This window comes from Wyeomyia smithii, chromosome 2 (genome assembly GCF_029784165.1).
Source record: "Wyeomyia smithii strain HCP4-BCI-WySm-NY-G18 chromosome 2, ASM2978416v1, whole genome shotgun sequence".
Classification (NCBI taxonomy): domain Eukaryota; kingdom Metazoa; phylum Arthropoda; class Insecta; order Diptera; family Culicidae; genus Wyeomyia; species Wyeomyia smithii.
The window spans coordinates 220,635,814-220,663,813 of record NC_073695.1 but is presented as its reverse complement, the minus strand read 5'-3'; the positions used below and the strand labels follow the sequence as shown (position 1 = coordinate 220,663,813).

The 28,000-nt window shown below is 39.6% G+C and overlaps 5 protein-coding genes and 1 non-coding gene across 8 annotated transcripts; 3 read left to right on the top strand and 3 right to left on the bottom strand.

The window, feature by feature from the left end:
- LOC129721504 (histone-lysine N-methyltransferase SETD1A) lies at window positions 1-2,397 on the top strand. The gene is made up of 2 exons (XM_055674159.1): window positions 1-1,142; window positions 1,264-2,397. The coding sequence occupies exons 1-2, from the start codon at window positions 412-414 to the stop codon at window positions 2,204-2,206; spliced, it is 1,674 nt and encodes a 557-aa protein (XP_055530134.1). The 5' UTR covers window positions 1-411; the 3' UTR covers window positions 2,207-2,397.
- LOC129721505 (protein aveugle) lies at window positions 2,220-3,123 on the bottom strand. The gene is made up of 3 exons (XM_055674160.1): window positions 2,806-3,123; window positions 2,614-2,736; window positions 2,220-2,560 (listed from the first exon to the last, which is right to left on the bottom strand). Exons 1-3 carry the CDS (start codon window positions 2,839-2,841, stop codon window positions 2,378-2,380), a joined length of 342 nt encoding a protein of 113 aa, XP_055530135.1. The 5' UTR covers window positions 2,842-3,123; the 3' UTR covers window positions 2,220-2,377.
- A 1,349-nt stretch (window positions 3,124-4,472) lies between these two features.
- LOC129722261 (uncharacterized) lies at window positions 4,473-6,988 on the top strand. The gene is made up of 2 exons (XM_055675581.1): window positions 4,473-5,476; window positions 5,839-6,988. Exons 1-2 carry the CDS (start codon window positions 4,752-4,754, stop codon window positions 6,929-6,931), a joined length of 1,818 nt encoding a protein of 605 aa, XP_055531556.1. The 5' UTR covers window positions 4,473-4,751; the 3' UTR covers window positions 6,932-6,988.
- A 12,854-nt stretch (window positions 6,989-19,842) lies between these two features.
- Window positions 19,843-26,062, top strand: LOC129723277 (synaptojanin-1). 3 transcript variants are annotated; one of them, XM_055677398.1, is made up of 8 exons: window positions 19,843-20,211; window positions 20,309-20,395; window positions 20,904-21,073; window positions 21,349-22,785; window positions 22,844-23,026; window positions 23,083-23,194; window positions 23,253-24,816; window positions 24,876-26,062. In XM_055677398.1, the coding sequence occupies exons 3-8, from the start codon at window positions 20,947-20,949 to the stop codon at window positions 25,176-25,178; spliced, it is 3,726 nt and encodes a 1,241-aa protein (XP_055533373.1). In that variant the 5' UTR covers window positions 19,843-20,211; window positions 20,309-20,395; window positions 20,904-20,946; the 3' UTR covers window positions 25,179-26,062. The 3 variants fall into 3 exon arrangements, with proteins under 3 accessions (XP_055533373.1, XP_055533374.1, XP_055533375.1); XM_055677399.1 differs by having other exon boundaries at window positions 19,875-19,904; XM_055677400.1 differs by lacking the exons at window positions 19,843-20,211; window positions 20,309-20,395 and adding an exon at window positions 20,660-20,797.
- On the bottom strand, window positions 26,051-27,797 carry LOC129723278 (zinc finger protein 700-like). Its single transcript, XM_055677401.1, has 3 exons — window positions 27,615-27,797; window positions 26,810-27,554; window positions 26,051-26,512 (listed from the first exon to the last, which is right to left on the bottom strand). The coding sequence occupies exons 1-3, from the start codon at window positions 27,619-27,621 to the stop codon at window positions 26,080-26,082; spliced, it is 1,185 nt and encodes a 394-aa protein (XP_055533376.1). The 5' UTR covers window positions 27,622-27,797; the 3' UTR covers window positions 26,051-26,079.
- LOC129726217 (U6atac minor spliceosomal RNA) lies at window positions 26,553-26,677 on the bottom strand. Its single transcript, XR_008728269.1, has one exon. It is a non-coding gene; the product is annotated as a U6atac minor spliceosomal RNA (small nuclear RNA).
- Window positions 27,798-28,000: the final 203 nt, after the last annotated feature.

The following is a 28,000-nucleotide window of genomic DNA, read 5'->3' as shown; positions in this document are numbered from 1 at the left end:
GTCAGGCGAAAGCACTGCCATTTAGCCTGGCAGAGGAAGGGGAAAAGCTGGATTTGCTTGTGAAATGTAGCTGAACCAGCAGCAGGGCGCTTTTTTGTAGTGAGCGAGAATCGAAGGAGGCCGATTAGGCTGAGTCAATCAGTTTGAGTTTGGCGATCCTGTCGAAAGGGACGCTGTTGTGTTGTCGTGCACTCGCGCCAAATAGGAATATCCATATAAGTTGTTTGGGGTTATAGCAGAACAGTAGGCCATAACTGCAAGCGGTGCTCGTCGTTCAAGTTATCGATTTTTTTCTGCGCTTCACCGCAGCAACCAACTTACGGCTCAGCGACTCCACCCGTTGTCTCGTCTACCCGTGACCAGTGTTTAGATTAGAAAGGTGAGCTTGACGCTAGTGGACCGTAGTTCAGGATGGGTTTGAAAAAACGCAGCACAGATTCGGCCGAACCCGCTGCTCAACCGGTGCACCGTGAAACGTGGGTATCGACAAATAAAATTCTCAATAGTAGTCTGAGTGCAAAGCGCATGAACAGCCGCAATCCTAATTTCGACTACGACGAAACAAAATTGCTTATATCACTATGGGGGGATCCACAAGTTCAGAAAACACTCATCACCACCCACAAGAAGCACCCGGTAATTGCCGAATTGGCACTGAAAATGCGTGAATTTGGATACAACCGGTCTACGGAGGAAATTAATACGCGCATAAAAAATCTCAAGTGCTTCTACAATCGCATCAAAAAGGATATGGCGGCCGGAATCATCAATCAGACAACTTGGAAACACTTTAGTGAAATGGACGAAATCATAAGCCGACCGGTATTCGGAAATGCTCATCGGTTGCACATGATGCAGCAGCAAAAACAGCAGCAGGAAGAAGAGGAGCTCAAAAAACAAATTCTAGAGCAGCAAGAACAAATGCAACGCTTTCCCGTCAAACTGGAATTAATGAGCGATGATGATTCAACGGAAATCCGTGCAGAAGATCTCTTGACTATCGATACTAATCCGCCAGATGAGTCATTAAATGCCTTGGAAAAGAATGAACTGAATATTAAAGATGATTCTAAGAACAATTACGAGGAAGACGATGATGATGACGACGACGAAGATGACGATAGTGATTTCGATGTGGAAAAGTAAGTATTTTTCTAATATTTCTGCTAAAATTATTTTGTTCTTTATTTGGTAATTTGATTAAAATATTAGTTCATGCAATAAAAAGAACTAACATTTATGTTTTATATTACTCATTCACAGTGAGTTCAACGATGGGCTGGATGAGTTGCTTTCCAAAGCAAAGGCTACAACTAGTAATACCACTCCGGCTTCTGAACAGCCATCGGCTGCTACCCGCCTGACACCTAAACCCACCAGCGTCAGCGAGTCTGTAACCATCACAAGCGCCACCTCCTCTCCCGCGAGTTCACAAGGTAAAATATCTGTTGTCCCGACAAACCTCCTGCTAAAACCAACCCCGGCAAACGTCAGCATAAGTTCGCCGATTCAAATCTACACCCAACCGACGGTTACCCTGGCCAAACCACCCACTCTTGCACCTGCTCCGCAAGGTGTGATAACATCTAGTTCATCGGCAGCCGGTATGGCACCAATGAAACTGCTACTAGTCAATACCGTCTCAAAGGATGGAACAACGCAACAGATTTTGACGCCAGCTTCGGAGGTTCCAAAAATGCCCCAGATGCGTCCAGCCCCCATGTTGGCTCCAAAACCAACCGTCATTCCGATTGCCCCTAAACCTCCAACCGTGAGCATACCTGCCATCAATGTTCCACAAGCATCGGCCCCGGACAATTTGACCACTGCTGGAAGAAACCCGAAACCAGTTCTACTGAATGGGGAGAAGTCATCAAGCGTGAAAGCCCTACTCAATCAGTTGGTTTCTGTTCAACGCGAAAATCTTACTGTTTCCAAAGCCAGGTTGGCACTGGAAAAAGAGCGCCTCCAGTTTGAAAAACAAATTGGAGGCCCATTGGTTGACGTCGTACGAAGCTTGAGTAGTTTCTTTAACGGGTTTATGCAGCAGCATCAGAAAACTAACGCTGCCGCGCGTGAAGAGAGTGGACAACCTTCAGCCAAGAAAAGACGTACTGAAAACAGTGCAGATAAACAACAGCAACCGGCTGTTACCACGACAGAAGCCATCAAAGCTGAAGTGATTAGTGATACTGAAGAGAATTGAATAAGTTTTCAGATTTCATTCCGTTTGCATTCCATTAAGATTTTTAATTTATTTAATTTATTGCTAGTAATTTATTCTCCTCACCCCAATCATAAGAATGAACCACAAAAAATATTAATTTAAGCACCTCAGAAGAGCAAACCTGTTACAATAAATAAAGACGATATATTTCTAATATAAATTCTCGTAAACATTGTTCATCAGTTCCATATCACGAATTTCCATAATATCTGTTTTGAGCCGTTGTTTTATCATCTCCCGTAGTATATCTTCGCGGTCTTTCTCATCCTCGATGCCCATTCGGTACAGCGAGTTATCTGTGATCCGCAAAAGCGCTCGACCGGTAATCTCGTGCTGTAGTAATTATAGTCAGCTTGATTTTTTTCTCTTCAATGAAACTTATTTACCTTTTGGAAGAGGTCACTGTATTTACCGCAGCGTTCACTGCAGTGTCGCCGTAGCCATTTCTGGGTATCCGGTACGGTCCACAAATATACTGGTTTTGGGCGTGCTGCTTTGTTCTCCTTATTCTACATAATCATCGAGGTTTGATAAGTGATTGAATGCAAGTTTATATATTTTGGTCAATGTGTACTCACCTTTGTTTTAACGACAGGCGCGGTTTCTTCCACCATGATGAAGTAATTCAATATCTAAAAGCTTTCTAATGATAACTGTTCGCTGTTTCTTTCGTCAGTTAAAACACAAATCTTGAAAAGCACGAGATCGTTCACATTTTATAGGATTACATTTTCTGATTCGATTTCAAGTCGTTTTAATTTTGTTTTTGTCCAATCATTTGACATTAGGGAGAATCTACAGGTCTGTACGCAGCCGCAGACTTTTTTACAATGTGAATTACAAAAGGTGCAGTGCAGCGAAGCTGTTTTCTTGAAAGTTGATAATGACGAGTTCTGCAAAACTGAGAATGGAATTCCAATACAATTGTTTTTGTAGAAAAAAAAAATATGGCTGTAGTATGACAAGATTTACAGAAATGTAAATTTCAGGAATTTTTCTGAATTTGCATAACTAATAATGAAAAAATATATCATTTAATTTAAATTCATTAAAATATTTTTTTTTAATTTAATTAAACTGCATACTTGGCTTTTTCAGGAATTTCAAAGCGTCTTTTCACCATTGCCTTAAAGATCATCAAATTAAATTTAAATTCATAAAACTTCACAATTGATCCATACTTTTTCTGCCAAATCCAAAAACAAAGGTCAAATGTGTTCAAGTTTAACTCAATCTTAAATCGAGTAATAGCAAATTCAATGGCTTTGTTCGTGGAATATTACTCTTGATTATATTGCTTGACATAATTTCATTTGGAAGTTCAATTAATTTTCGCCGAGAATATTTATAAACATTCTTTTTTGGATAAGTAAACACGAATTTTTTTCAACCAATTCTTTGATTTCAGTTATCTAAAGAAAAACAATTAACACCTCAATCAACGTTCAATTTTCAAATTATTTTTGATTTTTTTTTTAAACAAGTGTTCAGAATTAATAATGAATTAAATGTTATTTGTTATCTTTTTACTATAAGATAAGACATGCATAAGGAGTCAAATGTATTTTCAAACAAGAACACAAGTATTCACAAAATATGAAGATTGGAAATATAAGATTGTAAAATTATGAAAGTATCATTCCACAAGCTGGCTGGTATATATCAGCTTTCTAATATAAGACAAAGTTGCATTTCCAGAGGCACACATAACTTTGGCTCAGAACATCTCATCTGTAAAATTGTGTTCAAGAAAAATTCTACTGATAACACACCAATTTTTCTCGAATACTCGTTAGCACTTTTCTCAGCTGTAATTAATATTAGCAACTCAGATAATTATCAACACTTGATTATTTAATCAATTTCAATTGTGATAAACGAAGAAAAGTTCTTAATAACCATGCTACGAAAAACTGGCCTACTGACATGCTGAGCTTGTTAACAGCAGCAGCAATATCGTGTGACTGATATGAACACGCATGCAACAATTCACACTCAATCTCTCCGTTCATCCCTGTTTGTAGTTCATGCATGTATTTTTGTTCCTGTGTACACCCGTTTGAAGAGCTGCTCAGAACGGAACACGTGCGCGCGTATCGTTCACTAGCGTTGCACTTGGTACCGGTTGCGAAAGCAAAGGGAAAGGGAAAAACGGGATTGCTTGCAACAAAACAATGTCCTGTTTGCGGGTCTGGTGGGCATGTGCGTCTTGCGCACCGCAAGTTTACTATCTCCCTATTGCAGTGAGTGCGAAGGGTATAGGATGTTTACCCACCAGCACAAGCTTGAATTAAACGCCTGCTCGGTGGGACCCTTTAAAAATCAGTCAGTACTAGGTGTGCTTCAGCGCCGGCAGTGCGCATTTATTCGAGGTTCTGTTCCGCAAGCGTGAACTTCAGTTTTTGTTACATTCTGCTGTGCAAGTAGCAGGAGCAGGAAAATATCGATTTTTCTCGTCGGGATTGGTTCCATTGCGCTGTGTGAAATACTTGTGAAATTGAAGCTTTGATTGTATCATAAGAGTATGAGTACACGATTGAAACGACCCGCTTCAGAAGGCAATTCATTCAACATGTGGGTATCAACTAACAAAGTGCTCATTGGATCTGTTGGGGGCCCGAAGAAGCCCCATTGTAGAAATCCAAACTTTGACTGCGAGGAAACCAAGCTACTTATATCTCTTTGGGGTGATCCAAAAGTTCAGAAAACACTTGTTACGACACACCGTAAGAATCCAGTAATCGCTAAGCTGGCCACTAAGATGAGAGAATATGGCTACAATCGATCAACCGAGGAGATAAATACGAGAATTAAAAATTTGAAATGTTTCTACAATCGAATAAAAAAAGATCTCGAAACCGGAGTTATCAATGAAACGTCGTGGAAACATTTCCAGTCCATGGATGAGATAATGTTGCGACCAATTTTCGGCAATAATCATCAGCATTCTAGCTCAGATGGTAAAGAAGCATCATCAAGCGGGAGAAGTGCTCAATTATCCGACCAAGTTGAAGTTAAGCTAGAGATGGTAACTGATGATGACAAGGAAATCCGAACGGAAGAGCTGCTGAAAAATGCCGAGCAAGTCGAACTAAAAGAACCCAATTTGCTTATACCAAAAGACGAACCGGTAGATGCCGATAATGAGGAAGATGACCCGAATGATCCCGATTTTGTTAACGATGGCGACGATGAGGATGAAACCATGAGCGAAGAAATAAGCGACGACTCTGATTTCGACATAAACGAGTAAGTTTGATTTGATATTTTCATTTGACGTTCAAGCAGCACCTAGCATGTATTTTCCACCCCTACCTCGAAATCGGTATCAACTAGCAACCCCACAGAGAGGGTGGTAGAAATTATTTTTCCAAAGCATGTTCATTCTTGGCTACAACCGCGCATGCGCCACAAAAGTATCACTGTTTGTGTTCATTCGGTCACTCATGAGGTAGAATGAATTTTAAAGCAAGGATCAAGTATCTCAGAGTATCTCTGTGTATGCGCGGTCATTGGTTTAGGGACATTCTTCATGTTGGAAGCCACGTGCTACGTGGCACAGGTGGTCGTTCACCAAACCTAATCATTTTATGTTTTGTTTTCATTTGCAGTGAGCGTCGTCGAGCACGCTTACGTCGCCGAGCGTCACGCAAAGTATCTAAAAAGAGTACGGAGAGCGTAACCGTTTCGGCCACTACATCAACTACTTCGACAACAGTTTCAACGACTGTCACTACTTTGCAACCACCAATAATTGCACCACCGTCAGTGCAGCCTCCACCAAGCACAATTAAAATAATTAACTATGCCGGAAAACCTGGACTATCTGGACTCAATATATCAACGATTGTTTCGAATCCTAATGTAGTTTCCTCACAAGCTGGACAAAATGTAGCAATTGTATCGGCTTCGCCAACAATGACCACCACTAGTAATGCCGGGAAAATTTCTCTCGTACCCACGAACTTTCTACTGAAACCGCAGCAGCCGAACATTAACTTCAATTCGCCAATTCAACTTTATACGAAACCCACCGTATCTATCGCTAATAGTGCTCCGACATCTGTGGTTGTTTCATCAGCCTCTTCGGTACAGCCTATGAAACTGTTACTGGTCAACACAGCTGGCTCTCAAAAGCAGCAAATCTTCACGTCAGCATCCAATCAAATGTACACCACGACTTCGACTCCCGTTGTCAAGACTACCCCAGCAACACAGATATCAATTCAACCGAAGCCAATTATAACGAATGCCACCAATTTGATGGCGACAATATCCCAGAAAAAAACAGATCCTCCTCCTCCAATGCCGGTTACCATTGCGCCAGTACCGGTTCCTACGCCCAAACAAACCGGGTTCAAAGGATTACTCAATCAGTTGGTGTGCTTGCAACGTGAAAGTTTGGCCATATCGCGAAGCAGAATGAACGTTGAGCGGGAACGGCTCAATAATGAAAAACAAATGGCGTGCTCGCTAGTGGAAGCTCTGAATGATCTTAACAATATGCTCCAAAGCTACAGCAGTACTGTTAGTGTGGGGGATGATTTCGGTTTTGGATCGTCTCAACATTTCCCCCAGTCTAATAATAGTGCCGATAAGGAAGCGAGAGTTAATGATGTCAATCAGCCGGATACACCCATTGTTAGTAATCTTATCCCGGTGATTGACACCATTAAGGCGGAAGTAATTAGCGACTCGGATTAAATCTATTTCAGTCGGTGTGATATTCTGAATATACTCAATTTTCGCTTGTATTATTTATTTTACTGTTGTAAAAATGAAGATTTCCTGAAACCACAAACTGGGGGTACAAAGAGTTTTTGACGTGGGACTCCCTTTTTGGTTTCTTCTTTTTCGGTAGAAAAGAAACTAAAATAAAAAATGCAACTAGAAAATGTTCCATCAGATTTTAAACGACAATAACGGCATAACCACATGATGGATAACTATAATCAATATGTTGTCAGATAGATGAAATATTGGAACAATTTTGTAATACGCTAGTTATCATTATTATTTCATTGCTTGGCGGTAAAAATTGATAAAAAGGACACATTTACGCGAGAAATGAACCGAGCATGCCTAATACAGACGACATGAACAGACACCAGCCATTTACGGTGACATCCTCGGTGACTTATTTGATATCTCGAAAGTAAAAAATTCTCGAAAAATTTGAAACAGCCCTCTTTCTTAACACTTGCGTACCTGACCACTCCAGAGCCGAAAAAATAAAAATTCTTTTACCTGCTATTCCGCAAGACCTGAACCGAATTTGGTCGAACCTTTTCGAAAAGATCATAAATTTATCATAGTTTTTGGGACAGTGGGGGACATATCGAAATTTTCCGTCGTTCCGGATTTATCGAGGAGAACCGTGGGGTAAGCACCCTTACAGAGACACAGGACGGTAGCGAAACCTTGCTTGTGACAAATCAAACTTTAAGTTTCTGCGAAACAACACTATTGGCGAACGGTATTTGGCCACTTGGTCGTATTTAAAGCTTTAAAATATGGGTCTAGCCTTTCTCTATCATGGGTGTAAACACCATTTTGATAAATAAATAATTCAATCTTTCATTGAAAAAAATGTTGCATGTTTCTATTCACCCCGCACTGCGTTTTTGTTGTTCTGATGAAAGATTCGTATTTTATTTTGGGGGAAAAAGAACAATTGCATCTACTTTATTGATATTGGATGCAGAACAACGTTAAAAAAAATTTTAAATAGCGGAAATGGAGAACTGGAATCTTGGTTCGTTTCTTTCGGGTTGCTGATGTCGTTGTCAATTCATGTCAAGCAACAGCCCCAAATAAATCTGGCTCTTGTCAAGTTTTTAACTTCTCTCTCTGATGGCGAACAGAGTAGTTCGTGTTATTTTCTGGTGATATTTAATCGTTATTTTACGTGTGAAATAGTGAAGTGATTCACGGTAGATATATTCTAACGTGTTTCGGTAGTGAATCTACACAAGGCTAAGTACAAGAACAGTTGCTTAAGCAGCTTGTTCGCATTAAAGTATGTTTAAATGAAATCCCCCCGGCGCATTAGCTGCGGTGGTGATCATTTTTTTTTTTGCCTTTCTCTTGTTTCCCTGCATGTCTGTTTGTATAGCGTCCCGTGTTAACGTGTGTTGTGTGCGATGATTTGTTCTGGCTGTGGAACGGCAATTGTTCTATCGGATTTGCCGTTGAAATGTGTGGGCTTCAACTGTGCACGTTTGTTTCACTACAAGTGCACTGGACTCACCAAGGCAACGGCAAAGATTATAACAGATAACGATAATCTTTGCTTCAAGTGTGATGAATGTTTATCAAACCAGTGTTGTGGTGGGCAGCATTTGGTTTCGGACGTCAAGCGTATCGAAGAAGAGATGAAGAAATTATCTTCTCTCACTGTATCGGTCATTGCAATGCGAGGCCAAATATCGGCCCAGATAAACAACGCGTTGAGTGCCGGTGTTGAACAGTTGAGATTAAATGTTAATGAGTCTCTTGAAAAATTATTTTGTGAGCAATTTGAAAAATTGAATAACTCGGTTTTGGAATTAAATACGCGTCAGAAACGTGTTGAGATGCTTCGAATGTGGAGAATTTGGACACAATAGCATGGGTTGCAAAAATTGTGATACATGCTCTAGGTGTAGCCAAAAGCACAAGACATCTGAGTGCACGTCTACTGTATTGAAATGCGTTAATTGTTTAAAAATGAATAGAGAGCGTAAAATGAACTTGGACGTCAACCATGCCGCATTCAGTTCAGAGTGCGTGATTTATAAAAGACTTTTTAATCAAAAGAAAAGCAGCTTGCGTTTCAATAAATAGCAAACAAGTTCCAAGAAGAGTGTGAATCACATTGATTTTCTGTATTTTAATATTACAGGGTTGACAACAAACTACGTTGCATTACGTCAGGTTGTTGAAGATAAACGTCCACTTTTAGTGTTCTTATCAGAGACACATATTGTCGATATTGAAGCATTTGATCAGTATAGTATTCCGGGATATAACGTTGCTGCTTGCTTATCACACTCTAGACAATCTGGCGGTGTTGTTATTTATGTCAGAGAATCGGTTCAGTTCGAGCTTTGCCGAAACGAAGCTAAGGATGGTAACTGGCTCTTGGGCATAACAGTAATTCGTGGCATGAAGTTGGGTAATTTTGGTGTTTTATATCATTCTCCTAATACCAGTGACCAGCGTTTCCTTGAAATGTTGGAAAACTGGCTTGAGGAATTTCTTGATTTTAGTAAATTGAACATATTGGCTGGTGATTTTAATATTAACTAGCGAGATGATGCAAATTCGAATCATTTGAAGCGCTTAGTTGAATCTTTCAATTTAAAACAAAGTGTTGACGAGTATACGCGCATCTCTCAGCGAAGTAGAACTTTGATTGATCATGTTTATTCCAATTTTGATTCTATTCGTTCAGTTACGAATTTCGATATGAAAATAACCGATCATGAGACATTAATGATTAATGTATTAGATATAATGAATGATTACAATGATTTAATAAAATTGAAATGCTGGAGAAAATATTCGAAACAGGCTGTTTTGAATCTTGTTGAAAGAAGCTTGGATTTTCCAATCGCGGGCCGTAATTTAGATGATTCGGCAGCTGTTCTTACAAACATCTTGAAAACGTGTACGAATCAATTAGTTGAACACAAATTAGTTTCTCTGAGAAACTCGAACAGCTGGTACAATTTTGATCTTTTGCGCCTTAAACGCAAGAGGGATAAATTGTACAAAAAGTTTTGTAGGTCTAACAGGCAGAATCATTGGAAGGAGTACACGATCGCGCGTAATAAGTATTCACAAACGTTAAAAAAGACGCGTTGTGAATATATACAGAAGAAGATTATTCAGCATCAATACAACAGCAAAGAGTTATGGAAAATTTTGAAATCTTTATTAAAACCTAGTAATAATAAACCGCGGTCCATAACTTTTGATGGCACATTAGAACAAACAGAACAAGTAATTGCTAGTAAGTTCAATGATTATTTCATCAATAGTGTTTCATTGATCAATCAATCAATTGAACTGGTCGATGAACCGGATGAAATAAAACAGCCGACTAACGTTAATAGTAGATTTGATGGTTTTCACCCAATCACAATGGATGACCTTAAAAATATTTGTTTTTCATTAGGTAAAACGGCTGGAGTAGACAATGTAAATGCTAGGGTCATTCAAGATCGCTTCAATGTTATTGGTCACACTCTGCTGAACCTTATTAATGAATCATTGCTAACTGGGTACGTGCCTAAAGTGTGGAAAGAATCGTTGGTTGTTCCGATTCAAAAGGTTGCTGGAACGATTAAAGCCGAAGCGTTTCGTCCCATCAACATGTTACACACGTTAGAAAAGATATTAGAACTTGTTGTTAAAGGTCAGCTGTTAGAATTTTTAAATAGTAACTCGTTATTAATTCCAGAACAATCTGGCTACCGGGAAGGCCATTCGTGTGAAACCGCGTTGAACTTAGTACTAGCAAAATGGAAAGACAACTTAGAGAATAGAGACACAATATTTGCTGTTTTTTTGGATCTAAAACGCGCTTTTGAGACAATTTCTAGGCCCTTATTGTTGAACACAATCAAGCGCTTTGGAATTTCGAGTACTGCATTCAGATGGTTTGAGAGCTATTTGTCAGACATAACTCAACGGACTGTTTAATGATTCGGTATCTAGTCCCGTGGAGAATGATCTTGGAGTTCCACAGGGAAGAGTATTAGGGCCCCTTTTGTTCATTATGTATATAAATGACATGCGACGAGATTTACGTTTTTGTGATATCAATCTTTTTGCCGACGACACCGTGTTATTCATTGCAGCTAAGAATGTAGAAGAAGCCGTTTCACACTTGAACGAAGATTTACGTTCTCTAAACAGATGGTTGAAGTATAAGCAATTGAAATTAAATATAGATAAAACTAAATATATGATTTTCTCGCGCACCGTTGTAAATGACGATGTCTCTGTTTTGATTAATGATGAGGCAATTGGTCGCGTTCGGGAGATTAAATATCTTGGCGTGATTATTGATGACAACCTAAAGTTCAACGCTCACATTGACAATGTCATCAAGAAAATTGCCAAAAAGTATGGAATTCTATGCCGTTTGAAAAACGAATTAACGATTAGTAGTAAAATACAGCTATACAAGTCAATCATCTCTCCACATTTGGATTTTTGCCCTACCTTTTTGTTTTTGGCCAATAACACACAATTATTGAGGTTACAGCGTTTGCAGAATAGAATAATGCGTTTGATTTTAAATTGTGATAGATTAACTTCCTCTACCTTTATGTTGGACGCTTTGCAATGGTTATCCGTGAAGCAACGAATCGTTTATTTGTCTATGGTGTTCATTTTTAAAATAATTAATGGTTTGCTACCTCAATATTTGTGTGATCGAATTGAAAGAGGAAGAGATTTTCATAGATATAACACTAGAAACGCGGATGAACTAAGAACACCTTTCTTTCTAACAAGAGCTTCACAAAATTCATTGTTTTATAAAGGTATATTTTTTTTCAATTCGATGCCAAGACATGTTAAACGTGCACCAACGCTTGCGGAGTTCAAGAGACAATGTATTTCACACGTGAAAGTTTCTGTTGTACAGAACGAAAATTAAAACTTTTATAAAATGACGAGAGTTTATCTGACGAAGTTTAAACAACGGATTTATTTTGGATGAACTATTTATTTTTGGAACCTATCTATTTATTTATTGTTTTATTGAAGCATGTAAATGACGAAGTTTTTACGAACGGATCTGATTGTGTTGTAAAATTTTATTCATATTTTGTATTAGATCTTTTTTAATATGTAATGTAATAACAAAAACTACTGTGTTCGTCACGGTGGTGATGATGGATTTTTTCCTTTATGTTGTTGTAGCTTTAAAAAATAATAGAAAGTGACTACATAAGTTTGAGCCTCGCGCGCGGAATTCAGATATAAATGGATTCTTTAACAATGCTTAGAGAAAAATCATGAAGTAGTTGTGGTTAGTCTGGCTGAAGGTCATGAAAACCCTGTGCTAGTTTTGTGTAGCTCTATAGCTCTTCACATTCTTACCGATGTGAATCAAGTAATCAGTTTTTGAAGAAGTTTATATCTGGAGGTAAAATCAGTTCGTTTTTTTTTGTATAACTGATTTAAATGTGACTACATTAATTATCTATAGATAAATCGTCCAGCTCAAACCTTTGTAGGGGTATGTGGCGGGACCATCATCATCATCATCAACTGAGGAATTTGATGCCATACTTTGGGGCCGCTTGACGAAGAGACAGTTATTTGCTTCCAATAACATTTTTTAAGTTTAGAGGTTTTTTTTCTATTCGCCCCACTCTTCCTTTACACCCATTTTACATTTTACGGTACGATTTTTTTTATTGTTTTCAGGGTGTCGAAAACCGGGAAAAACCTGGAAAATCTGGGAATGTCAGAGAATTCATTTTTCGCTCAGGGAAATCAGGGAATATCAGGGAAAATGAAAAAATATTCAGGGTATAAAATTATTAATCGAGGCGCGATTCTTTTTTAAAAGACTCTTTAGCGCAAAAACTTTTAGCATAAAAGGCTATTTTGAGACCTCCACGGTTCGGTTCCATATCCGATTGAATACTTTTTTACCCGGGATTCCAGAGTTGCGTTAATCTCGTTGAACTTTTCTGTGTGGAATGCTGAAGAATATCAGGAAAATTAACATGATATTTATATAATATGATAGGAGTATTAGGGAAAATCAGGGAAATTCATCTTGAAAATTTTTTCGCCGCCCTGAATTTTTTTTTAGAACTTGTTGATAATGTTTGACATGTATGTTGATCTATTGTGAGCTTATGTAATGGCTTCAAAACCATTTTCAGATCAAGATTTATATAATAAATTTGATTTCGCCAGAGTTAATTAGGACAAAATCATTCATTTATTCACGTTATTATATTCAACGTCAAATATACGTTGAATTTGAGAGATTTGGTTTTCGAGAAAATAGAATGAATTCTTATTTAGATTTATTTAGATTGGGGAGAAATTCTTGGTGCTTATTCAAAAACAACGACGCGCTTGTGCTGTGTCAAATAAATGTTGTTTGAACAATAAACAAAAAAATCACAAGAAGGTTGTATGCAAAGCCACGACCGCAAGGTTGAAGTAGAATACTTTTACAAGAAAGATAACCCGGCTGCTTGCGTGTCAGTCATTTTTTCTAGTAAATAAACGTTGACCGTTAATTGGCAGTATAGTAATTTCTTTTTGTCTGATATTTTGAATGAAGTTCATTGAATATTTTTAAATTTTGTGCAAATGAGACGTTGAAGTGCTGCCGAATTGTAATATGCACATTTAATACGACATCATTAAACGGGAACGGAACAAAGGCTACGGTTATGCAGAACGCGAATGCCGGCGCGTTGCGAATCGCCTTACCGTGGTGAAATGTACAGCTCTTTTTAAGGCGAAGTAGAGCTATACATTTCAACAGATTTCGTCTTGCCGAATCGCATCGCGCCGTTATTTGCCTTCTGCATGACCGTAGCCAAACACTAAGCGACGCAAACACGTAATAATAATCAAAGTATGCATGTAGAGGAAGATACTAAACTTTGAATTATAGCGCAAAACGAGAAAATATTAACTCTTCAAATAATCATTTGTGTTCTTCAAATTTCAGTTGTTCAATTTAATATCCGATGAAATGTTTGTTCATTATCTGATGAAGCTCTTATATGGCCAAATGATGCATTCCCAATTTACTAGGTCCATAACTCTGCCGACCGTGCTTGGGAAAGCGCGGTATAACGACCAATCAGAGGTCGAATTTTGTGTTTTGACAAGGCTTAAGAGTTTTCAATAGTACAATAGTTCGAATGATAAAATTGCAATTTCATGCATTTGGTAGGAATCTTAGAAGATTTTCTAATCGATTGCTGCAAAAACAAAGGGATTCCATCGGAAACTAACCGATTTATTAGCATTTGAAATTTTTCGCACTTTTTTCAGTTTTAGATTTTCATTTCACATCCCTATGTAGCCGAACTTCCTGAGAGAAGTATTCTAATTCAAAATTAAATCTTCATTAATTCATTTGTTGTCCTTATAAGGACAATTGTTCAATTTATCATAGGATGTAGTGTTTATCTTACATCTCTGTGTTACCTTGATAGTGAGGACTAAGGCGCACGGTCAACACAATGAGAAAGGTGTTTTCACATTGAAAACTAGACACGGCTTGTTGGCAAATGCATCTACCGCTAATACCACCGCTATCATACGAAAGCGCGTCGTTTCATGTGGAGAATATCAACAACGAAAAATGACGCGCGTCTAAGCATAACCCGAACTGTTTCGCCGTGCTGCTCCCATTTACCTTTACATCGGCCTCAGGGAAGAACCGGCTGCATCTGCATCTACCGTTGAGGCTGTCACTATACTGCTATTGGTACCAAAAGCTATTAACTCTTCAAATAAGTGTTTTATTTGTTCTCAAAAGAACAATTTTTTAATTCAAAATCGGATTTACGCAATCGCATCTCTGTAATATTACTGACAATAATATTCTTCTGAACAAAATGATACAACTTTCCCATTAGGCCTCTGCCATAATAGACGCGAAAAGCGACGCGAACCGATTCGCTCGGCTGTAGGTTAATGTACAGCCATCAGTGGAGCTGTACATTAACCTACAGCCGAGCGAATCGGTTCGCGCCGCTTTTCGCGTCTACTATGGCAGAGGCCTTAGAGAAAGTTGCTGGCTGATGTATTCACTTCATGCAAGCCTGCTGCTGATGCTTCCCGCTACCACACTGAAACAGCATTTTAGTGCAGGGAGTGTCGTTGCATCAGCTGACCCTGCTACTATCGATGCTGATATACCCGCTGTAACAGCTACGCTATGCATAGCCATGGCACAGTTGTGGCCGCTATACGCTGGCCCAACTGCTGAGCAACTGCAACGCTATCCGTAGCCACGCCACAGTTGTGGCCGCTAAACGCTGCCATTTGTTTCCGCTGTACCTGCTTTTGCTTGCCCAGCTGCTATCGATGCGATGCTGAGATCCGCAGAAACTGCTACGCTTATCCACAGCCATGCCACAGTTGTGGCCGCTATCCGCTATCGATGGTACCCATTGCTCTGCTCCCGCTGCTGCTAAGGGAAGACTGTTGTTGTCGCTGTTCAGAACTATTATGAGCGGCTTCGACTAAAACAGGCTCTTATATAGGAATGAAAATAGGAATGAATTATTTTACGTACGTGGTGGAATGATATAGCTCATGGCTCAGAGCGATCATTTGATAAGCTCCACCTCTTTTTTCAGTTTCTAAAGTTTTTCCTCAGTTTCGTAGCACGGATGCACAAAAATGATTTCTTGTCGAGCCGGACCGATAGCACTCTCATTGAAACAACAAAATAACATGTTTTGTGTCGTGTTGTGCAGCTTGGTTGAAGAAAATGTTCCCGTCCCCGTGTCGCATGTAAGCAGATTATTGCGCTCAGTAGACAGTAGATAGTGTATCCAGCGAATAAACACCGATGGTGCTCTCACACACGCAACGGTTTTAACCCGTATCTTATTGCGGTTTGTAACATCAACCGATTTCGTTTGCTCGCTGTTGCGTGTTGCATCATGTTGCAACTTGGCAGCTGGGGGACGACGAAATTCTGTTTATGCTGATTGATTGAATCGACTTCATATTAGCTCTGCATAGTCGAGCTAACTGCTTTTGTGAATGCGTACTAACAGGGCAATTTATTATTCAATGTCGTTTATGCTGATCGCAGCCTTTGCGCTGCCCCTACAGTGGGGGGTTTACTAAATAAAGTGAAAGTAAAAATTAGACAACTACAACAGAATTTGATTGCATCCCGCACAGAATGTCTGCTTGTGTTGATGCCAGAAAATTATTAACCTTCGATTATTTTTTATTTGCCTTCAAAAAAGCATTTTGCTGTTCAAAATTGGTTGCTAATTACAACCTTTGAGCTGCCCTAACATTGGGGGAATTAAGATACACGGACAACATGCACTGTGGAAGCTATTTCACATTCAGTAAATTAGACGGGTGCGACAAATTTGAATTGCTAGGATGCAACACAGAATGCTTGCTTGCGTTGACAAAAATTATTAACTTTCAATGACTTGTTTATTTGCCTTCAAAAAGGCATTTTGATTTCCGAAACTGGATTTCCTGATGGCAATCATCATGCTGCCCCAACACGGGGGGAATAATGGCTGTCTGGCGACACACGCTGAGAAAAACCGCGCTGCTCCTGAGACGTGGTGACCAACCACAGGGCTAGTGCTGCTGCTGAGGAAGGACGACTGCTGTTGTCGCTGTCTGATGCTACGCTATGCATAGCCATGCCACAGTTGTGGCCGCTATACACTGGCCTAACTGCTGAGCAACTGCAACACTATCCGTAGTCATGCCACAGTTGTGGCCGCCATTGGTATCCACTGTACCTGCATCTGCTGGCCCTGCTGTTATCGATGGTGAGATCCGCTGGAACTGCTACGCCTATCCACAACCATGCCACAGTTGTGGCCGCTTTCCACTATCGATGGTACCCACTGCTCGCTCCCGCTGCTGCTAAGGGAGGACTGCTGTCGTCGCTGTTCAGAACTATTATGAGCGGCTCCGGCTGAAACAGGCTCTTATATAGGCCAAATAGCATGTTTTCAATTGCAAGGTATATGATTCTGTCGACCGTGCTTGGGAAGCAAGCATATAACGACCAATCAGGGGTCGAATTTTTCGTTTTGACAAGGCTTGACTATTTTCAATAGTACAATAGTGTGAATAATAAGATTACAATTATCTTATTTTGGGAAGAATCTTAGAAGATTTTCCAATCTATTGCTGCAAGAACTAAGGAAATCCATTGAATACTAACCGATTTATTAGCATTTGAAATTGGACATATTTTTCACTTTTTTCGGTTTTAGATTTTCATTTCACATCCCTATGTAGCCGAACTTCCTGAGAGAAGTATTCTACTTCAAAAAAACATTGTACAATATGGCCAAGCGTAAACGAAATTCTTTCGAGTGTTGTGAATATATTTCTTAAACATTTTATGGAAAGATTGAGAGCAAAAATATGTAAATCACTGAACAAAGTTGTCTGCGGACTCTGTAACCTTTGTAACTGAAAATCCTTCTAATTACACGTCACACATATCATGCAACCCCTATGGCTGTATACCTTGTAGTATTTTGAAATATCCGTTGAACTCTAGGTTGTGGTTGAACATCAAGTTGCCAAGTGTACTCGGATTATTCAGCCGACCTCGGAATCCAGTTTTAAGTGTGCAGCAATACACTTCTTGGACTATATAAAAACCTGCTTCTGCTCAAACCAATCACTTTAGTAATGGATGATAGAAAGAACGGTCCCAACTTTATAGCAGCTGATAGCAGCAGCGGGTAGCAATATCGGTAACGGCAGCGGCAGCGGTATATCCGTTCAATGCTGCAAAAGAATGATTTACTGGGAACTGGTTTGGATAGAAACCACAATTAAGTATCTCAGATACGAAAAACAGGAGGGTTGTGTGCAATGCCACGACCGCAAGGTTGAAGTAGAATACTTTTACAAGAAAGATAACCCGGCTGCTTGCGTGTCAGTCATTTTTCTAGTAAATAAACGTTGACTAATCAGATCATTCAAATTCAATAATATAGTAAGTTGCTTGTCATGGTTGGGGCTTGACAATTTTTAAATTTTGAGATGAAATTTTTTCGGATGTCGTGCTCATGACTGAAGGAAAAGATAATTCAGTACGTTCTGAGATACGGAAATAAAGTAAAATTTATAACTTCTACAAATTTAAAAATGTAAATTAACTCAAGAGAAAACATTTACGCTTTAATCATCAGGTTTTTATTTCATCCTGAAAAGAACAATTTGTTGTTCGATTTAGTATCGGATAAGATGCCGATAACATCTTTGCGTTATCACTGACAGTGCGAACAAAGTATTCGTTGTGATAAAGTAAACAGTGAAATGCTAATATAACACTCAAAACTAGACGGCTCACGTGTTGTCAAAAAGAGTCAACTTTTCATTGAATGCATTTACTAGTGCCCACTATCGCTCAGAGACTGCATTTCGCTAAAGTGCCAGACTGCATCAGCCGCTATCGATGCTGAGATCCGCTGCAACTAGTTCGCTATCCATAGCCATGCCACAGTGGTGGCCGCTATACGCTGCCATTGGTTTCCACTGTCCCTGCATCAGCTGGCCCAGCTGCTATCGTTGCTGGAATCCGCTGCAAATAGTGCGCTATCCAATGGTACGCCACAGCTGTGGCCGCTTTCCGCCATCGCTGGTATCCACTGCACTGCTAGTGCTGCTGCTAAGGACGACTGCTGTTGTCGCTGTCTAGAACTATTATGAGCGGCTTCGGCTGTAACAGGCTGCTATATAGGCCAAATAGCATGTTTTCAATTGCAAGGTATATGATTCTGTCGACCGTGCTTGGGAAGCTATCATATAACGACCAATCAGAGGTCGAATTTTTCGTTTTGACAAGGCTTGACTATTTTCAATAGTACAATAGTGTGAATAATAAAATTACAATTATCTTCTTTTGGGAAGAATCTTATAAAATTTTCCAATCTATTACTGCAAAAACGAAGGAAATCCATCGGATACTAACCGATTTATTAGCATTTGAAATTGGACATATTTTTCACTTTTTTCGTTTTTTTGCGCACGACGTTAAAAAATCATCTAAAAACATAAAATCTTTGTTCAACAAGTTTACTGCTCTAAAACTAACCAATATGCACAAAAAAATTTAAAGATTTACTTTTAAATGTGCAAATATTACCATGTTATTTTTAAACAACACTGTGACTTTATCGCAGAATAAAGTCAAAACAATTACTTTTGTTAACAGTAACTTTAAAATTAACCTTTCGGTAGTATAATTTCTAATAATTCAGACATTTTCACTTACCACTAACCTCATTTTAAAATTTATTTTCATAGACAGTAAACACCAGAAGGTAATCTCGCCATGTTTTTTTTGTTTCCGAGATTTTTACAGCCAAAAATAAAAACAATTTTAAAACATTCAAATACAGTACTTCCAGCTATTAAGTTTTCTTCGTTAGAGTCTAGAGAGCTGTTCTAATGAATTATATTTCTAGAAAATACTAAAATACTAAAATACGTATACTTTAAAAAGTTTTAAGTAGTGTTGTTTTAAAACAACATTGCGAAAATAATTCTAAAAACGGTACTATCCCGTTCAAAACGGTACGTCTAATAATGGTTGATTGGGCTTAGTTTATATTGACGTGGTCATATATTAATGGGCAGCGATTCATTTTATGAAATATCAGCGAAATTCAGAAATAAATAAAGTACATGGATTAATTTAATGGGCTGCATTACCGTTCACTGAAATCTAGATAAAAATGTGAACGTTTTGCACGAAGTACGCAGCCACGAACATCAAAACAAAAACATTTGCTCGCTCCAACGATCTTGATTCTCTCTCTATTTATCACTCTCTCGTAGCTTTTCCATCACCGATTTCGTTGGCTGCCAACACTTCAGCCATTCGCAATCGATTTTTCAATCGCATACGAAACGTCAAACATTCAAGTGTTAAAGTTGGAGACAGATTGGTTCTTCAGTAAATGTTTTTACTACAGTTTTTGTTCCGCAAAATTAGTGTTTTTCGCAAATCTAATCATGCTTTCCTACAAACAATGCACATGGAACGTCCAACTTCCATTTGAATAAAGTGGGAAACTATTTTCCTAGTGGATGATGGCATGATCACATTCACGTAAAAGTCTGATATGTAACACCCGTTTCAAAGCAGCAAGAGAAAAATAACTTCACTGCATATGCAGTAAAAAGAAAGAGTTGCACTTACGTCACTCGAAGCGATTTTCCAGTTTTCATTCGTGAACTTTGGAGTGATAAAAGTGCATAAGGTGATTAGTAGAAACAATCTGCGCTAGTTGTTATCGTCGCTATTAGGGTATAAAAGGTGCTATTGGATCGGTTCTTTCATTTTTTTTTATCCTGCAGTCACAAGAGGAATCCAGACGCGGGGGCGTACGTTCCTATATTCTCAAAAACGACAGGCGGGCCGCGCAGCAAAGGCGAAAGCGAAAGGTATGCATGTACCAGTGTGGTCAATATTCCTAAATTATCAAAGTTCCACTGGTTACAAAAAGTGTCATTTTACTTGAGCGTAAAAGTAAAATCTCGTTCGATTTTTTTTCTCCAAAAATCATGAATTTTCAGCATGAGAACTTTTGTTAACACAAAACTTTTTATGTTTTGTTACGTTACGATTCACCCAAAAAATGATTCGATAAGGAAATGGTGAAGTCAGTTTTTGGCAGCACTGTCTTCACTGTAATTAACATTAACCGTGGGAAAATAACGAAATCGTGAGAAAATGATGCTAAAAGAAAAAAAAATAAGCTGAGTTGGTTTATTTTTCTTCGTAGCGATCCTCTGTGATGCTAGCAGAAGATCTTATGGGCTACAGTTAGCGTGTCGTAAACAGTGGTAAAAATCACTTCCCCTTTGTTGTTTGTTCATGATCTTTGCACAATTTTAACTACGTGTTTTAATTCTTGGTAATTGATTAATTGTTTTTTTTTTTCCATTATAGGTGATAAAGTTTGATCAGCGACTAATCCCTTAAAGTACTGACCATGGCAATGTCAAAGGGATTTCGAGTGCTTGAAAAATCTAAGCCACCATCTCCGCATAGTGTACTGCTGGAACATCGCAACAAATCGGAAACGCTTCTTTTCGAGTCACAAGCTGTTGCTGTATTATGTAAGTTCAACAAACTCTTTGACGTTGATATATGTTGGAGCATGAAGTGGCGATAAGTGCTGCTGGTACAAAGTGGGCAGATTCATTGTAATCGACCAATGAATGCACACGCCTTCGAAGAATGACACGGTTGATATGCTTTGCATCGTGCAGGTTTTCATTGTGGTTATTGCATGCATATACAATGTGTTGGGTTAAAGTTTGATTTATAAAGTTATCTAAGATTGCTGAATAATTGCACTAAAAAAATATTTATCGATTTTTTACTCTCACAGCTGCCCAAGAAACAGAAATCGTTCGCAAGCAATACACTAAAGTGTTGGATGCCTACGGATGTCTCGGAGTACTGCAGCTCAACGCCGGAGACAGTTCGCTGCTCTATCTGGTGATGGTGACCGGTTGTTTTTCGGTTGGAAAAATCCTGGACAGCGAAGTCTTTCGTATTACACAAACGCAATTTGTGTCGCTCCAATATCAGCCAACAAGCGAAGATCGTATATCGGAAATTAGAAAAGTTCTCAACTCGGGAACGTTCTATTTTTCCTTCTGGAATCCGGCAGCGAACAGTGGACTGCAGCAATCTAGTGGTGGTTATAACTTCGATATTACACTTTCCGCTCAGCGACGGCGAAGAACTACCGACACCGATAATCGATTTTTCTGGAATCGGATGCTATTTATTCACATGCTACGGTTCGGAGTAGAATGCGACTTCTGGCTTTTGAAGGCAATGTGTGGATCGGTGGAAATTCGAACTGTTTACGCCGGAAGTAAGCAGGCTCGAGCTGCAATAATTTCCCGCCTTAGCTGTGAACGTGCGGGCACTCGGTTTAATGTCAGAGGAACGAATGATGAAGGATGCGTGGCAAACTTCGTAGAAACAGAGCAATGTATCTATTTAGATAACGAAGTATCATCATACATTCAAACGCGAGGAAGTGTGCCGCTCTTCTGGGAACAACCAGGCGTTCAAGTGGGATCTCATAAAGTCAAATTATCGCGTGGCTACGAAGCATCCAAAGCTGCTTTCGATAGGCATATGAACACCATGAAGGCACGCTATGGAAAACAAGCCATAATTAACCTACTCGGAACAAGCTTAATAGGAAGTAAGGAGGGAGAGGCAATGCTAAGCAACGAATTTCAAAGACACCACAAAGAATCTAATCATACTGATGTGCCACACATCGTTTTCGATTACCACCAAGAGTGTCGGGGCGGAAATACTAGTGCATTGTCCAAGCTGAAAGCGAAGATTGACGCTATGTGTGCTGACTTCGGACTACTGCATGCAATGGGAGACAGTGTTTTCCGTGAACAGAAGGGAGCAATTCGAACGAATTGTCTGGACTGTTTAGATCGTACCAATTGCGTTCAAACTTACATCGGGCTGGAAATATTGAATGAACAAATACTGCAAATGTCGGCGTTATCAGACAAGAAACAGCAAATAAGTTCGCGCTTCGAAGAAGTTTTTCGTCAGATGTGGATTAATAATGGTAATGAAGTAAGTAAAATTTATGCAGGAACAGGTGCAATACAAGGAGGTTCGAAGCTGATGGATGGAGCCCGATCGGCTGCCCGTACGATTCAGAACAATTTATTGGATAGTTCGAAACAGGAAGCCATCGATGTTTTACTAGTCGGATCAACGCTCAGTTCCGAACTGGCTGATCGTGCCAGAATCCTGTTGCCATCCAACATGCTTCATGGTAAGTAACGAACGTGATGTATATTGGTGATAATTATTAACCGGATTAAGATTTGCAGCACCAACACCTGTTTTGCGGGAAATGTGTCGTCGATATGAAGAATTTGTTGAACCGTTGGAACTTCGCATCACATGCGGTACATATAATGTGAATGGTGGAAAACACTTCAGAAGCGTCGTCTATAAGGATGTTTCTCTAGCTGATTGGCTATTAGATTGCCATCGGTTGGCCAGATCGAGATGTAGGTTATTCGAAGTAGTTTCAAGCTGTGGCATAATTATTCGTTTCTTTTTTCAGCGCTAGTTGACGTAAGCCATCCCGAGGAAACTGAAGAACCTCCCATCGATATATTTGCTATCGGTTTTCAAGAAATTGTCGATTTGAATGCTTCGAACATAGTGGCGGCAAGGTACTTCAAATTCTAACCGGTAGGAAAATCTTGAAAAATAATTTTTCGTTTCTTCTAGTTCTGATAATGCAAAAGCATGGGCCGAGGAACTGCAGAAGGTTATTAGTCGAGACGAGGAATATGTTCTGTTGACGTACCAGCAGCTGGTCGGTGTTTGTTTGTATATTTATATTCGGCCAAAACATGCGCAATACATTCGCGATGTCGCAATCGATTGCGTCAAAACTGGTCTGGGCGGTGCTACTGGAAACAAGGGTGCAGCCGCAATTCGTTTCGTTATCCATGGAACTTCTATTTGCTTTGTGTGTGCTCATTTTGCTGCCGGACAGTCACAGGTTGCCGAACGCAATGCAGATTATGCCGAGATTACCAGAAAAATTGTATTCCCAATGGGAAGATCACTGAAGTCGCATGACTATATATTTTGGTGCGGTGATTTCAACTACCGTATCGACATGGAAAAGGACGAGTTGAAGGAATTTCTTAAACAAGGCGATATCGCTTCGGTGCTGCAGTATGATCAATTGAGAATTCAACAAAACACGGGAAGTGTGTTCAATGATTTCCTAGAAGGCGAGATTTCTTTTCCTCCAACATACAAGTATGATCTATTTAGTGACGATTACGATACAAGTGAAAAATGTCGCGCACCCGCTTGGACGGACCGGGTGTTATGGCGAAGGCGCAAGCAGAGTCCAGATGCCGATAAACATCCCGATTGGAATCCTGGCAGACTGGTGCACTACGGGCGAGCTGAGTTAAAGCAAAGTGACCATCGTCCTGTAATTGCGATAATCGATGTAGGAATTTGTAAAATCGATCAGCAACGAAGATCGCAAGTTTTCAACGATGTCATAAGGGATTTGGGACCACCGGACGGAACAATTTTAATTCAAGCAACGAATCCTACCACTAGTGGCGCAGACTCAGGAGATGAGGATGAAGGAAGCATTTACGATGAGAATTTAATGAGCGCACTGATTCAGGAATTAACTCAAATCGGTGAAGTAACGTTGGTACGTTTCGTGGGTGATACGATGTGGGTTACTTTCCGAGATGGACAATCTGCTCTTACTGCTGCCCAGAAGAAATGTGTGTTAGTTTGTGGGGTCAATCTTGCCATTAAGCTGAAAACCGAAAATTGGGTACAAAGTGTGGAAAAAGAGATCTTGCTGTGCACTCCCAATACTGTTAGTTTCTGTGACAACCAAATGGGTGACTACAACAGTCTTGGCATTCCGGAAGTTCCTTCGCGTCCAAAAAGTCCACCAACTCCACAGCAACCGCCATTGCGACCAGCGCCTCCTGGCCGACCTCCATTACCTAAGTCTCCTCAAGCGTCACCAAAACACCAACCTGTCCATCATCATCATCACCATCCAAAGGCCGGTGTCATCAGTCTGGGCGCTGAAGTTTTACTGGCCTCTAAATTGCAGCAGAAGCCCGCCATTCCACCGATACCGCTGGTGCCGTCGTCGGCTACTTCTAAAACTACTCCTCCCATTGAAGAGTATGCCCGCTCTAGTCCGATCAGTGGCTCTCCTGTGCAAGGGAGTTCGTCTGCCAACCGTACCACCATGCAAGATACCGGAGCTATCTACGAGGAAATTAGCGATGACATTGTAAGTCCTCGTCATTGACCAGAAATTTATAGAAATTGAAATTCATCTTACTATTTCAGGCCATACCGGAACCACGCGGTCCTCCGCCTCCTCCTCCACGCTGTGATGTGTACGACCTGGACATCGTTGGCAACAACAACAGCAGCAGCAACAACAATAAGTCAAATAAAATATCTCCTCCTGGTACATCTGGCAGCTCTGGCGCTGGCTCACCACAATCCTCGATACCGCCAGGATCCATTACGTCAGACATGCCAAAAGCTAATCCTCCTCCGTTACCGATTCGCCGTGGTATGCCTCCGCCAATTCCAAACCGAAGCGGTGGTGCACCTCCTCTTCCTGCGCGGCCGAACAATCCTTAAGAGAAATACTCCCAAAGTTTATGTTTAGTTGTTGCTTATAAAACACACAATCTTACCGCAATAATATATTGAAATTGATTACCTAATAGTGGGAATCTACTCAACCTTTCAGCAGAATCTAATCAATAGCAGGATAGTCAATCAAGTTAAAAATTATGTCATTGATATAGCACTAAACAGTATGACTACAAAAATCATAACAATACGCATGAATAGGGCATCTATTAGCTGACGGTGTATGCTGCAATAGATTGTATCTACTATAGAAAAAAAGAAACAAGTGTACCAAACAAACAAACACATTCCAACGCTAATTGGCATTAAAAGAAAGATTTTACCTTTATTAATCTGTAATTCGAATGCCGTTATTGTTAGGAGCAGCTTTATGTGTGTATATATTTTTTGTATTTATTATTAAATTATATGTTTGAAATATTGTTAGATATAAAAATCGAATCTGTATACCCAGTTTGTTAATATGAAGTAGGATGTCACACTTGATCTTCGTACTAAAATGTGGGGTCATGATTCGAAAAAAAAAAACGAAATAACACTACAGGTGATGACGCTAGGCATAATGGAAAACCTAAGTAAACCTTATTGTTATTGCAATTTTCGTTTAATGAAGAAAGTAAATTACCAAGTATTGAGAGAAACAAACATTCTTCATAGCATAAAAAGACATGGAACAATAGCTATTACACTCTAATTAGCAACATTTTATCGACTTACCGATAGTGTGTAAGGAAAGGTCACGATATCTAGTGAAGGGTATTGCAATGCAAGGATATAGCAAAACAAAACATATAAAAAACATTTGCGCAATTAGCATATCTGTTGAAAAAATAACAAAGAAAAATTAATACAAATAATTGCAGTTTCAATTTCATTTATTTGAGCTTTATAACATCACATCCTCAGTAACGTCAGGTCCAACATCAGAAAGAATAATTTGTTCATGAACCACGGAAATACGTTCAGCAGTTTGATTATTGGTAACAACGGTCGCATTATCGCCACATTTTTCAACACCATGTTTCTCCTTCCGGTGATCGCGCAAAGCAAACGCCCGAGCATAATGGGCTCCACAAATGTCGCAGCCATAAGTGAGCTTATTATTCGCAAGCTGGTGTTCTTGCATATGTTTACGCACAGCGTACAAAGTTCCAAAGGGCCGACTGCATTCGGAGCAGGAGAATGGTTTGGTGTGACACTTTTTGTGCCCATTCAACTGAACAGCAGTTTTGAACGCTTTCGGACACAAGGAGCAGCGATAATTTCGTACACTTGAATGCGTTTTCAAATGGTGGTTGTAGGCTGATTGCACTTTGAACCTGTAATGGAATAAAAAAAATGGGTAATATTACTATTAAGAAAAAAAATGGGTAGTATTACTATTAAGAAAAAAAATGAGTCGGAACCAGAATTGTGCCTCCTGGTCCGGTTATGTTCCATCCTTGTCAAGGGGAGTGCTAACCTGCTCTCCTTTCAAAAGACACATTCACCGCGTGAAAGTTTCGAATATATATACCAAGGCTCCGAAAAAACAGTTCTATCGATGCATAAGAACCTTACAAATGTTTTTCGCGTATTACTTAAAATTGTCATTTTCTCACACCTGTGCTACCCACCTTTTCTTGCAGTACGGACAAACAAATGGTCGGGAATCCTCGTGCGTCCTTAGGTGGATTGTTAGGCAATTCGAAATACGAAATCGCTTCCCGCAGATATCACAACAATACGGTCGTTCACCGGTGTGAATTCGTTCATGTTTCACTTTTTCGTGCGGTCGCTTGAATCGTTTGCCACAGTAGTTGCACGGATAGCCACTCCCAGTCGAACTGATTTTTATCAGCCGGGATGCTTCACCGTGACCCAAAATATGCAGCTGCAAATGCTCACTACTACTGAATGACCTATTGCATATGCTGCAATGATTTGCGAGGTTCACTTTCGCACCTGAATGCTTCTCTCTGTCATGCATTTTTAAATGAAGTTTTAGGCTTCTTGCGCTTTGCAGTTCTGTTTTGCAAATTCTGCATTTGAAACCAGATGATTCCTCGGAACTATCTTCATCTGTGAACTCTGCTATTCCAAAATCATCCTGATCATCGACCAGCTGCTCTTCTTCCAGCTCAATCATGACCTCCTCATCTCGATGGTATTGACGGATGTGTTCCTCGATGGAACGAAACGCCATACCACAGGAGTCGCAGTTGTACATTGCCGACGAATCCTCCTCTGTATGGACCGTTTCCTCATGTTGAACCACTTCATCTTCATTTACAATAATGGATGCTGCAGGGTATTCGTAGTTAATAGCAATCGATTCGATCGTATTCACTGAATCCATATCATTGGACGTATTTTGCAGCTCTGCAATTATAAAACAAATAATTGCATGATCCCATTTCAATGTTTCAATGTTGTATTTACCTTCCATGTTGATTCGTGAAATATCTTTTCCCTACGGATGTAAATGGCGCAATTGCCAAACGTGATTTTGTTCAGTAAATGCGCTGAATGTTTGAATACTGTTTATCGGGGACAACTTCACTTTAGAGTGAAACAAATGCGATGAGCAGCATTGGATCTCTTGTATTTAATAGTGAAAAATCGTCACAAATAGAATATGTTTCAAGTCGGTACAGTAGTTCTCATCCTGTCACATAATTACACGCTAATATCGAACTAATGAATGAGTGTATCTTTAACTCCTGTCGAAACAAAAATGTTTTTCAAGAAAAAAATATGACTGGACCATTTCCTCAATCTGCATCGCTTTAGCCGTGAAAATTCCTGTCTTCATTCCGTCTGTACGT

Excerpts from the sequence above, each read along its gene's own strand:
- LOC129723277 (XM_055677398.1), top strand. The coding sequence starts at position 20,947 with ATGGCAATGTCAAAGGGATTTCGAGTGCTTGAAAAATCTAAGCCACCA. Across the intron at positions 22,786-22,843 it reads GCCATCCAACATGCTTCATG|CACCAACACCTGTTTTGCGG; the intron begins GTAAGTAACGAA and ends TAAGATTTGCAG. Across the intron at positions 23,027-23,082 it reads TCGGTTGGCCAGATCGAGAT|CGCTAGTTGACGTAAGCCAT; the intron begins GTAGGTTATTCG and ends TTCTTTTTTCAG.
- LOC129723278 (XM_055677401.1), bottom strand. Across the intron at positions 26,513-26,809 it reads TGTCCGTACTGCAAGAAAAG|GTTCAAAGTGCAATCAGCCT; the intron begins GTGGGTAGCACA and ends ATTCCATTACAG.
- LOC129721505 (XM_055674160.1), bottom strand. The coding sequence starts at position 2,841 with ATGGTGGAAGAAACCGCGCCTGTCGTTAAAACAAAG. Across the intron at positions 2,737-2,805 it reads CGCCTGTCGTTAAAACAAAG|AATAAGGAGAACAAAGCAGC; the intron begins GTGAGTACACAT and ends ATGATTATGTAG. Across the intron at positions 2,561-2,613 it reads ACAGTGACCTCTTCCAAAAG|CACGAGATTACCGGTCGAGC; the intron begins GTAAATAAGTTT and ends TAATTACTACAG.
- LOC129721504 (XM_055674159.1), top strand. The coding sequence starts at position 412 with ATGGGTTTGAAAAAACGCAGCACAGATTCGGCCGAACCCGCTGCTCAA. Across the intron at positions 1,143-1,263 it reads AGTGATTTCGATGTGGAAAA|TGAGTTCAACGATGGGCTGG; the intron begins GTAAGTATTTTT and ends ACTCATTCACAG.
- LOC129722261 (XM_055675581.1), top strand. The coding sequence starts at position 4,752 with ATGAGTACACGATTGAAACGACCCGCTTCAGAAGGCAATTCATTCAAC. Across the intron at positions 5,477-5,838 it reads TCTGATTTCGACATAAACGA|TGAGCGTCGTCGAGCACGCT; the intron begins GTAAGTTTGATT and ends TTTCATTTGCAG.